Raw genomic sequence first — 12,052 nt, 5'->3', positions numbered from 1 at the left:
CTCTGCCTCTCATGTAAGGTATCACACTCATACACAACCCTTTTTTCTTAATTTATTATTTTAATTTTTAATTTCTCTTAATTCATAACCAGGCAAGGTAAATTAGAAGTAATACAACCTTGACTACAGGCTGTTGCTTGCAGATGACTGTTCATGAGCCAGATGGAAGAAATTCTGGTTTTTCTATTCAAGGGTTTAAGTCTCAAAAATTTAAAGAAACATAGAATTGCAGCTGTTGAACAAATATACAAAACATAGGTTCCTAAAGACAGCTGAGCACAGATTGTAAGAAGGACTATTAAACTTGCCTACACTTTCTGAGAACTGGATTCCAATTGAGATTATCAGTTATACACTGCATGAAATAATGATCTGAAACTGCTTTTCCTAGTACATACCTGTGTGTTCATACTTATGTCTCAATAATGAGCTGCTCTTCTGGAATATTTTGTCACACAAATCACAGGCATACATCCCATTTTCTGTCTTTCTCATCTTTTTCTTTGGGGGTGTTGAATCAGAATCATTTTGATCTTCTACATTCGATACTCCTTCTGAGCTAGTGTCTTGCCTTTCATCCTTAAGAAAAATTATGAAAAAGGTTTAGTTCAATAAAAAAAAAGCATGGATGCAGCACACAATATTATAAAGTATAAGCTGAAGCCACACTGTTATTCGCATTCAGTTCCATAAACAGCCAAACAAAATTGTTTAGACTTGCATAGTCAAAAAAATCTGCTGCTGCATTGCTCTGCTTTGCAGTCCCTGCCACCATACAGAATCAGAATTCTCACTGGGACTGACTTTCATCACATCCAAATCTGACTGCTGGCCATGCCTAAGTTACACTGACATATCATTTTTAGGGCCCATAAAATAAATGTGATGTTAGGAAGGAAAAGAAGACTACAGACCTATAAAGTACACCAGCAAGTTGGAAGAGTAAATTCAGTATCTAATTGCATTTTTCAACTTATTTTTGTCACCCACATTTTGCTACCTCTAGGATTTTATGAAAGTTAAGACTATAGTTTTCACAAGAAGTTATTTAACTTACCATTCAAGTTTGCATATTTTACTATCTTCTTCCTCATAAAACTATCACAAATAATAAAGCAACATCTGGGGGACTTCAAATGTTCCATTAATAAAAAGTTTTAAAAATCTCCTGTTGTTTATTGCTAAGCATTTAAAGTGCTGAAGCTCATCTGTAAGAAGCACAGTATTTTCTACCGGTATCAGTAATATCACTACACACAATTAATTTTATCATATATTATCAAATCTGAATATAAAAATGTACATGTTAGTTAGCTCAAATATCATCTGTCTTATAAAACTTAACACATAAGCAACCTCGTAACTCTTCAAGGCTCCTCAGCCTCTGGCAGTACAGAAGCCTGCATGAAATGCTAAAAAGCATTTCTAAGTTTTAGTTGGAAACTCTCAGCCTTTACATGAGCCACTTTCCTGTTCTGCTCTGTCCCTACTCAACATGTACAGGTGTTTCTCAGGAGGACTGACTCAGATCAGGTCGTATCTAGATGTACCCCGGGAGAAACATGGCAGGATACAGGAATAGCAGATGAGAAGATAAATACCTGCCTGACTTCCAAAGAGAATACATCTGAATTTTGTTTAAGGTGCCATTATGGTGTAAGGATACGTTCAGCTACTCTGCAAGCCAAGAAAGCAGAGCAGTGTGAAGGGTGTAGCCAAAGTTCCAGAGTTTATTTTCTGAATGTGGGGAAAGGGATGACACAGAGCCAGCAAGAAACAGAAGTCATGGCCTTACTTTGATTTTTGATCAGGAGGATTAGACTGCCTTTAGAATACTGAGCACTAATGTCCTAGAAGACACTTCTGAATGACTGAATATGGTGAAGAACCGACTTGATCGTGCATAGAACTACGTAGTTTCTGTAAGTCTGGACTCAAGCTGCCTGAGCTTACTAGCTTTACAGAGGACTTAACAGTAACATCTCTTACCCATTAACAATCAAGCCAAATAAGCCTAATAGCTTATAGTTACATTTTTATTTATCTTGACAGTTTTCAATTAGTTCAGCACAGGTACAGAACAAATACATCATACACAGTATCAAGTGATACAGAAACCAAAGTACCTGATTTCCATTGGCTTGGGTTGGTTTTGGTGGTGTTTCTTGAACTGCAGGACTAACTGTGGTAGAGTATGTATAAGCCACCTGTGGAATCAAAATGGTTTGCTTATTGGCAGCAAGAGCTCTCAAGCATGGAACACTGTTCTGGTCAGCAATGGCAACAATTGTAGGTAACTGGGCAGTGACTGCAGGTATAGCAATATTTATGGGATTGGCACTTGGTGGGATTACATTTACAATAGGATCAGAGTCTGTAATACTGTTGTCCTTTTGTGGTTCTTTTTTTGCACAAGTTAAGTTCAAAGGTTCTTCTTGGACAGAATAAACACTGTTCTGGTAAACACTAGTTATGGTAGATCTTTCCAACAGTTCTCCATGTTGCTTTGGTAGTGAAAGGTCAAGAGGTTCAATTTGTGGCTCTTCTTGTACACCCTCTGTTGTGTACGTATAACCCTGTGAATTTCTTGATGAAGAAAGGTTTAGTGGCGATGGGGATGGCGTGCTACTGGGTGAACCATTCAGAGTTGATCCCCCTGGTACAGTCTGAGATTTTGTTGTACTGACAGAACTTTCAGAGTTATTTGTGCTGCTCTGGGGTTTGCTTGCATCTGTAGCTGCCGCTTGATCATCATTATCTGTGGGACTGCTTAATTTAACTTGCTCAGGAGAAGATGGTCCAGAAGACTGCACAGAAATCTGTCCAGCTTGCATTTTTTCAAACCACTTTTTTACCACATCCAGTGGCAGGTTTACTGAATCTGCTATTTTTGAAAGCTCTTCTGCGCTCGGTTGTGCATTTAATGCATAATATGCTTTTAGGAGCGATAAAAGGTTCTTTAAAGGTGGCTGACTAGGAGATAAGTTGTTCTCCCCAGTTTCTGATGGGACAGGGGAGTCAGGCTTCTCAGCTTCTGTTCTACTGGGCTGAGGAAGCTGAGGAGGATTTTTTGTTTCATAGTGCTTTAATTCTTGAAGTGCATTAAGGTCTCCTGGACAGTCATCACAAAGAAGACAAGTGCTATCATTGGTCTCTCCTTCAAAGTTCTTATCTTTCTCAGACTTTACTGTAAGATCTTCTGGTAATTTTTCATTTTTGCAACTATTTGTAGGAACAGAGTTTTCTTTTTTTAGATTTTGTGGAACAACCTGAAGTTGACTTGGCTGCTCCAAGCTGTAGTTGATGATAATTTTGGTTGTCCCATCTTGGTCAACCAAAGGAAGACTGATAGCTGAAATGAGTGAATGGCCAGCTTGTTGTATAGATGCATTGTTGATTGTTTCTTGTTCTTTGGATGCAAGATTAGCATGATTGTTTTCCAGTACTTGCCTTATTACATTACCATCCACTGCCACTTTAAGTACATTTTGAATGTCACTTAAGTTGATGCTTATGGGAGACACCAGACCTACTGTTGGTAGAACAACAGCTTGCACCACACCCTGAGGAGAACTGGTTGCCTGCAATGGGCTACCACCACTAAAGACCCCATTCTGCAAAGGGGTTGAACAATTAATTCCTGAAGCAACCACTATGGGCTTGAATTCATAATCCACAGGTTCAGTTTTAATTTGGTTAACAGGAAGTTGCTCTTGCAAGGGTTTATTTTCTATCTTTTGTCGTATCTGTGGTCTTGCTGGGCTACCTGGTGATGCAGAAAGGGAAGGGGAGGAGCACTGAGACGTCTTGAGCCCTGACCGGGCTCGACCATTCACGGGCATCAAACCAATACACTTCTTACTGCTTATGTGTGAACTGTATGAACCAGAATGGGAAAAACGTTTCTTGCAGTTTGGGCACTCATATGGCTTCTCTCCTAAAGATAAAAAAAAAAGAAACAAGGCATATGCAACACTTTACTAGGTTACAGCATAACTTCATCAACATGACCTCTCAAAGAGTCCTACTGAAAAATTATCTCATACAGTTAACTGATCACTAAAGGCAACTGTGTCGTGTATAGCTTAGAGTCCTTTAGTGAGTTTATGATCCACTAGTAGATATAGGATGGAGCCCACATGATCATGGTATGTTCCAGTATTTCCCAGTAACTGTCCACATGTCATAAAAATCAGTCTATACAATACTTGAAGATTTCATTTAACTCTGTTCAAATAGTACAACTACTAACTTCAGAAGGTACATAAATTTCATAATGGAAAAAAAAGAATATTATTAACTAAAGAAAAAAGGGCCATAAATACAAATCATAATTGTACAAAGAGCTATACACATTTTATTGTGCAAGCTCAAATACACTGTATCTGAATCTTCATACAATACTCATCAGCTGAAATCCAGGCAAAGTTTAAGTAAAGGGAAACCAGATACAGGTAGAAGTCAGAAGTGTATTTGCCTTCAGAGATGAATGTCAGGTTAAATCGCCAGGAAGAGGCACACAACTATGCAATCATTAAACCCCTAGTAAGAGCTGGCTTTTCAGGGGATCCGTGCTACAGAGGAAAATGGCAGAGCCAAAACAGCTGGTTTGTTTTCAGGTTGAAAAGCACATTGACTGAGGCTTTCCCACTCACACGCACAGTGCCACTACCCTCTGGAAATGAAATGAAGATGATGTTTGCTGAGGGAGGACTTGTAAGTGAAGTGCACTTCACTGCTATTGTCATGGCTAAGCAATTGGTAAGAAAGGAAAAGATGGCCTAAAAACTTGTTTTCAGATTTCCTGTCAATGGGTACATCTGCGTTAGAAATAGAAATTGTGAATCTCTTTTGAGCGACCACATTTAACTTATTGTTATATTATGTATTAAAATATACTATTATGTATTAAATTTCTTATAAACTGGACCTTTTCTTAGAAACTGAAACTGTTGTGACAGTACACCACAATCCTAGATCTGTGTCCTGAGCCTATTTTCATATGACTAGTCTCAAATGATGACAATCACAGTCACAGTGGGAAGCACAGCTCTTTCTAGGCTCATAATATGCTGAATGAACTGCAAACACTGAGAAAAAATAGACAAGTGAAAAGGCACCAGAAGGACGCCCCTGCTTCTTCTGCCATAAGCGAAGCTTTCCTTAACTGTTAGAGCTTAAGTTGCAACTGCAAATGCTCGAGTTATTCTACGTATTTCCTCCACACAGCTGAAGGCTGCAGTCAGTGCTTAAAGTCCCAGAGGGAAAACATAAAAAAAAGAAAATACTGGTATTTTAAACTTACACTTACGAGACTGATAGCACATCAACATTACAAAAAGTAGAAATAGCAACATTAGTACACAATTCAATGCTTAGTTTATTTACCACTATGGATTCGTAGGTGTTCCTTTAGGTGATGTTTGTATTTAAAAGCTTTTCCACATTCAGTGCACTTGAATTTTCGATTACCACTGGACTGTGTCACATGTCTCTGTAAGAAAGAATTCATAATTATTGCATAGGACAGCATGTTGGAAAAACACTTTGTATTTTCACATTGTAACAGAGAAAATGCAATACGAAACTGAATTCAGCATAATTTTAAGAGACTGAAGGTGATATGCATTATGCATGAGAAAGAAACAAATTAGAATTCAGGCTAAAATTGAGCCACGTGTGTCTTCTGAAAAAGCCTGGTATAGTAAAAATAAAATAAAAAACAAACAAAACCCAAAAATATATTTGCTCCTTCTCCCAACTTTGGATGAAGCTTGCACTGACATGTTATATGAGTCATGCTAGTTTTGTGAAAGCAAAAAACCCAAGAAAAACCCCAAGCCCACCACCCACAGAATACGTCACACAGGACAGAGAAACATTAGAGCGTATAAAAGCCTGTTTAAAGTTAATCAGTTGACGTGATTTTTCCATTTACGTGCTTCCAGCACTTACAGTTGGCCTTGGATTCCTCTATGTAATGATGCCACACGATTGCTCAAGAGAAGACAGCTTAGTGACAACAAAGGCACTCCCAGTCACAATGAATTCTCAAGATAAATGCAAAAACTAAAATAACAATATGGAAGGATTTCCCAAGTACACAGCATCAAACCTCTTCACTATTTGCATTGAAACTTTGTGCTTATTTTGTTATATTTTGACTTGTGAGAGAGTTTATTGTTAAGCTCCAGATTATTTTTGATTTATCTTTATTGTTATACTACTTTAAAACCCACAAACGCTAAGACAGACATGTAAAAGTATGTAGTATATATGTGATGTGTATGCAAGATATATAATTTTATCACAAACTGCATAAATCTATACATTTTAGAAGTTGGAGCAGCTTAATTACCAACGTGAAATGGAACAATTATAAATTTTGTGTTCAAGCAAATGATTTAATAGAACAGTGTCTCCTTTCTAAGTAGAGTTCACTTTGCAAAAAGACACTCTGCCACCATTTGGATGCAGCTGTACATTTTTGGTAACCAGAGCAAGTATTTTCATAAACTAATAGAGTTATAGATGTATCTGGGGGAAACAGCCTGCCTCTGGAATGAAACCATGGTGGGGAGCTCCTACACCCAAGTCGGGTCTACTGCGGTTGGCAGCACTGGAGCAGATGCTCACCGGGTGCTGAGGCTATTCCTCAAGTGCAGACACAGTAGCTGGGGCCTGAGATGTGTGCTGGAGAAGCAGGGATTAATAAAAAGGCAGGATGATGTTCCTGGACTGATTTATGTCTTTAGATCTGAAGAATGCACATCTGTATAGTTTGCTGGATGAAGATCTGAGCATGCTGCTATGAGATACGCTGTCCAAATTATCAGCCCTCCCTATTCTACACGTTGTCCTCCTTTATATGATACAGGTGCTAACAAAAGACAAATGGAAACAAGATAATCTAAATTGCTTCCAAGTATTTGAATTTGACAGTTCCCTTGGGATAAGCATTTGGTTAAGCTGCAGTTCTAACCTCTCAGCAGATACTGCTCTCACCCTCCTTAGGGTAGGTTCCTTCCTGCCTCCTACCAGGCTCTGCAGTGAGGCTGCCACTCTGACTTATCCTGATTAGCACTTGACCCTTAGTTCTGGTTTTGTCAGCTGTCTTTTGCTAGTCCACACAACTTTTCAGCTTTCTTTAACTAAGTCCCTTGAAGACGATGTTCTACATGATTGTGCCTGACCCACTGCCTTTCACTTTAATGATCCAACTTCACTGAGTCTAGAGGACCATGTCAGGATTTACTTAAGCCTGCAGAGAATCAGTTACTACTGTCTGACTTGAGATGATACAAGTTAAAGAATCTCAGCATATACACAGCTATTGCAGATGCTGGACTACATAAATATTCACAGTAATTATTAGTGCATGTATTCAATCTATCAGAAATTATTCTGCTACAGTCTTTAAAATTCAGTGTCCTGCTTCCAAAGCATGGAAGCCCATATTCCTCTTAGCAATTTTTTAATGAGTTTTCCTGTTTTCCTGGCCACAGCTATAAGCTGCTTTGAACTTTCTGCTAGGCAGTGTTTCCATCTATTTTGCCTTACCTTCTTATATTTGTAATTCTTTATTCAGCTTTCTGGCTGTCTGTCCTATATTCTTCTTCTTTATAAATCTGTGATATCCTTAGAGTTAGTATCCAGGACCTTTTCTTTAAAATAACTAAGAAATCATAACTATCCTCTAAAGTACCATCTTTGATACTCTTTCACTCTTAATTTTCTCTTATTCAAATGTTTTTTCCCCTTTCAGTACTGTTAAATCCACATTTTTTGTGCTTCTGATGTGTGATATATTTTTAAATGCACTGTACATAACTGTTTTCTGCTTATTAAAGAATTATCTGTACCATCCAGTAATACTACTCTGCATTCCTTTAAGGACAGAAAGAAGAAACATCCACATTAAGGTTTGTAACTAGCCACTAATGCATCCATGCATCAAACACTTATTATGCTTAGGGCTAAAGTTCACTCTTTTCATAGAAGAAAACAAAAACTAATTAATGGAAATCCTGAAAAGTTATTTGGAAGATGGGAATTACAGTTACATCATGTTTTTTTTAGAGATGGTTTGAGCATGGTGTTCAAGAACTGCCCATTTCTCATCGGAGTCCACAGCAATATGAAATTTCAACAGACTACCTATGGGCGCTTTGTAAATTTATGAGAAGAAAAGTAAAACAAAGATAAGAAGCACTTATCCCTCAACATCTTTATTTGGTGCTTCATGTGTGAAAGCAGATGATATATAGGCAGCATCACCTCCTACCAACTGTTAGTGGTGTAGGAGCAGCCAGGAGAGCCATGAGGATGCCGGGCATGGGGAGAAAGAAGAAGGTGCAGGATGGTTCTCAGCTCTCACAGAAGTAGCTGCAGTTTGGCCTATCTCCCCATTCCTCAGGGAAGGCAGTGTCAACATACCTGTTCCACTGCCTTCACTACACTAGATACTACCTTTGCTCATTGCTTCCTTGTACAGAACAATTACAAAACTGTCAGTCACATGGTGGACATTAACCAGCCAACAAAGTTATCCATATAATCTGCTTTCAGGTGAAGTCCTTTAAGAATGACACATTAAGATCTGAAGATGCAGCTGCTTAAAAGATCCACAGCCAGGATGTCTACACTTACTATGGAAAAAAGTTAGTCTTGCATTACACAAATGATGTTACCAAGTACATGCACATGAAGCCTGTTCTGAAGACATGACACCTTTGTGACAATAACATAAACAAATACATATTCCAAATTTGCCAAGTATCTAAACTATTATAGTTTTGATTCTAGTTATGGCTCTAGAGAAAAAAATACACTAATACAGGTGTAATATTCAGTTCCAGATACTTCAAAGAAACAACATTTATCAAAAGCAATTGTGCCCATTGAAACGTATCTGCAGGAATACAATTTAGACTTCCCTTTGTGGCAATTCTGAGATCGCTTCGTCGCTTGGCATTTTTTATCTTTTTGTTCAAACTACATGCGAATATGGGAAAGGCTTCTACCTCTCCAACTACTTTATTCTTATGCAGTTATGCTTCTAGTTGGAAAAACTGGAAAAATGTAGTAGCTCACAAATAAGCATTATACAAAAGCATTAATAGATTTTATAGTTAGCAATACAATGTGTATATAAGACCAAGTCTCAAGTGGAAGCCAAGCTAATAAGACAGCAAGACAAATAACTTGTTCATGGGAAATACATTTGAATAAAGAACTACCACCCCAGCATATGCAGGTGAGGTTATTACAAACCCTGAGAGAGAGCAAAATCCTTGCAGTGGGATAGCCAATACTTGTAACAATTTTTCCTATTTAATTTACCCATGAATGTAAAAACTCAGGTATAAAAATGTATATTAATGTATAATAAATTTTTAAGCCTGCTAAATTCTTGGATTTAGTGATACTTTGTAGAATGGAAGTTAATATGCAATGTGTAAAAACGCATTTCCTTTTCTCTGTGTTACAGCCTTTCAGTTTAATAAAATATGTGTTGGTTTGGAGCTTCAACAAATACTGAAGCACCTTCTTCCCCTTTATATTCTTTTCAGTATTCACTGTTTCCTATCTTTCTGTGATGTTTCCCCCCTGTTTCTTTCCATGGTGGTGGAAAGTATGTATCTTTTTAGCTTGGGTAATTCCTGACTGTTTCAGTAATTTTCAATTGGCTCTTGAGCCACAGAGTGCCTCTGAGAAGTTATGGAAGCATGTAATTGGGGGCGGGGGGGGGGTGTGTGATAGGAAATTGTGGGGATAAAAGCAGTAAATAAAAAGAGGGAGAGGTGAACAGAAGCTCAGGACCTTCTGTTAGTGATGAGATGACTAACTTATGGAAGGCATTCGAGGGGACCATGCCCTCAGGCCAGCCCATGAACCAGACAAAACAAGCTCAGAGTATCTTTAGCCCTTTCTGTTGCTTCATTTACTATTGAAATGCTGTATTTCATGCACAAATTATTTGTATATTGCCTTATTGCATGGACTGCATTTAAAAACCGTTATCTCACAGTTCAAGCAAATGAATCAACGCAATGATTTGTTTCTTAAGGGCAAAAATGAGTACAGTAAATTTTAAATTAGCCAAACAGGATTTATGACAGAAAAATATGTTTCATTAAAGATTTGAGATTAGATCTGAGTCACAACTTTAATGTAATGCTAGCTAATGAACAGAAAAACACTAATTACCTATAAATGCAATAAAGCACTTCTGAAAACTAAAACTTAAACCCAACCAGATGCCTAGATGAAATGAACATAGGAATTCGTATCTCATCCTTTGACATCTATGGAAAAAGCCTGACTTCAGCAGCAAGTTTAAGTGTGTGCTCCAGAACTTGGACTTCAGCACACAGATGATCTGATGTGAACAGTTTTATTTGCTCTGTCCGTTTTTGCTCACATAACAAATCACAGCGTTGTTACAGAAGATGACAAATCCTTAATTCAAACGCCTCTTACTTGATCTCTTCCTGATTTGTGTGACGTCATGTGGCGGTCAAGCTGTGTTCTGTACGCAAACGTGTAACTGCACAAGGAGCAACTGAAGTTATCTTCATTTTTTTCATGGCGATACTTGATGTGTTCCTTCAAAGAGGTAAAACGCTTGTACCCTCGATCACAATATGGGCACGTAAGTAACTGGGAAAATGCATCAGGTGTTCCTACACAGGAGAGACAATAGACCATGTTTAAATAAATGTAAGTTCCAAACTTATTACCATCAACAGACATGCTTTACATTTACATATATTACTGTAAGAAAAGATGCAGCTGCTAGAAGGTCCATCTGTTTTAGAAAAATGACAATCTGTATCTTTTCCCACACATATTATGTTACTAACTGCACTATGGTACCATTGCCCTGTGTACACTGAAGAAAGTTCAGCACTATACCCAAACCCACACCTCTCATTGAGTCTGCCGGACTTCCCAATATAGCACTAGAGATTCTATATCTGTATTTCTGTTTAGAAAGTGGTCTGAAAATTGTGAAACAGTTTAAGATCTAGCAGTCTTTGTAGATCTGATTGACTCAATCACAGACAATCCTCAAATCCTGTTTACAAATTTAAGTCTATCACTGAAACAACTAATAGCATCCTATTTTCAGCTCCTGATATTATGAATATTATAAATAATATTTACAAGTTGCAGAGTATGTTTTTCTCTTTACCTAACATGGAATTGTAAGTGAAAAAGAGAACTGAAATAAAAAAGAAAAAAACAAACAAACAAACAAAAACAAACAAAAAAAATCCTAGAAATGTGGTTTATAATTCTTATACCTGGACCTGTTGGAGCAGGTCCAGAGGAGGGCCACAGAAATGATCAGAGGGCTGGAGCCCTCTATGAAGCCAGGCTTAGAGTTAGGGTTTTTCTGCCTGGAGAAGGCTCTGGGAAGACCTTATTGTGGCCTTTCAGTACTTACAGGGGACTTGCAAGAAAGATGGGGACAGACTTTTTATCAGGGCCTGTAGCGATAGATCAATGGGTAATGATTTTAAACTAAAGGAGAGTAGATTTAGACTAGATATAAGGAAGAAATTTACAATGAGGGTAGTGAGGTAATACAACAGTGATCAGTGCAGTTACAGATGCCCCATCCCTGGAAGCATTCAAGTTCAGCTTGGATGGGGCTCTGAGCAACCTGATCTAGTTGAAGATGTCCCTGCCCACTGCAGGGTGGTTGGACTAGATGACCTTTTAAGGTCCCTTCCAACACAAACCACTCTATGATTCTATGACACATCATGTACATGCTAATAGGACATGCTGTCTGCAGATCAGAAAGGAGAGAGATCAGACGTGAGGCCATAAATATGATTCTAATGTGATCCTCAGAATTTATTCTGCTGGCTTTCATGAAGTTACTTCTGTATCAGTACAGGACAAAGTGAAATCAGATTGAAGCTGAATATCATTTTCACAAGTCTGAGAAGTCAACATTTATGAAGTTTTAACTCCATCTCTTCTTATCAGCATATATTTAGCCCCATATAATAGTAGCATAGTCTATCCTTGAAAAATA

General features: G+C 38.0%; 1 protein-coding gene across 3 annotated transcripts in view; it reads right to left on the bottom strand.

The window, feature by feature from the left end:
* The window catches only part of ZEB1 (zinc finger E-box binding homeobox 1), a 122,491-nt gene that overhangs the window by 3,985 nt on the left and 106,454 nt on the right, over positions 1-12,052 (bottom strand). For all 3 annotated transcript variants that reach the window (XM_062617391.1, XM_062617390.1, XM_062617392.1), the window contains 4 exons: positions 10,483-10,685; positions 5,389-5,494; positions 2,127-3,937; positions 399-579 (listed from right to left, as the gene is read on the bottom strand). In XM_062617391.1, coding sequence (XP_062473375.1) covers positions 399-579; positions 2,127-3,937; positions 5,389-5,494; positions 10,483-10,685 — 2,301 coding nt within the window. The remainder of the gene's footprint in view (positions 1-398; positions 580-2,126; positions 3,938-5,388; positions 5,495-10,482; positions 10,686-12,052) is intronic.

The sequence above is a fragment of the Pezoporus occidentalis genome, unplaced genomic scaffold (genome assembly GCF_034315485.1).
Source record: "Pezoporus occidentalis ecotype Australia unplaced genomic scaffold, CSIRO_AGI_Poc_V1 ctg195, whole genome shotgun sequence".
Taxonomy (NCBI): domain Eukaryota; kingdom Metazoa; phylum Chordata; class Aves; order Psittaciformes; family Psittacidae; genus Pezoporus; species Pezoporus occidentalis.
This window is presented reverse-complemented; position numbering and strand designations above follow the sequence as displayed.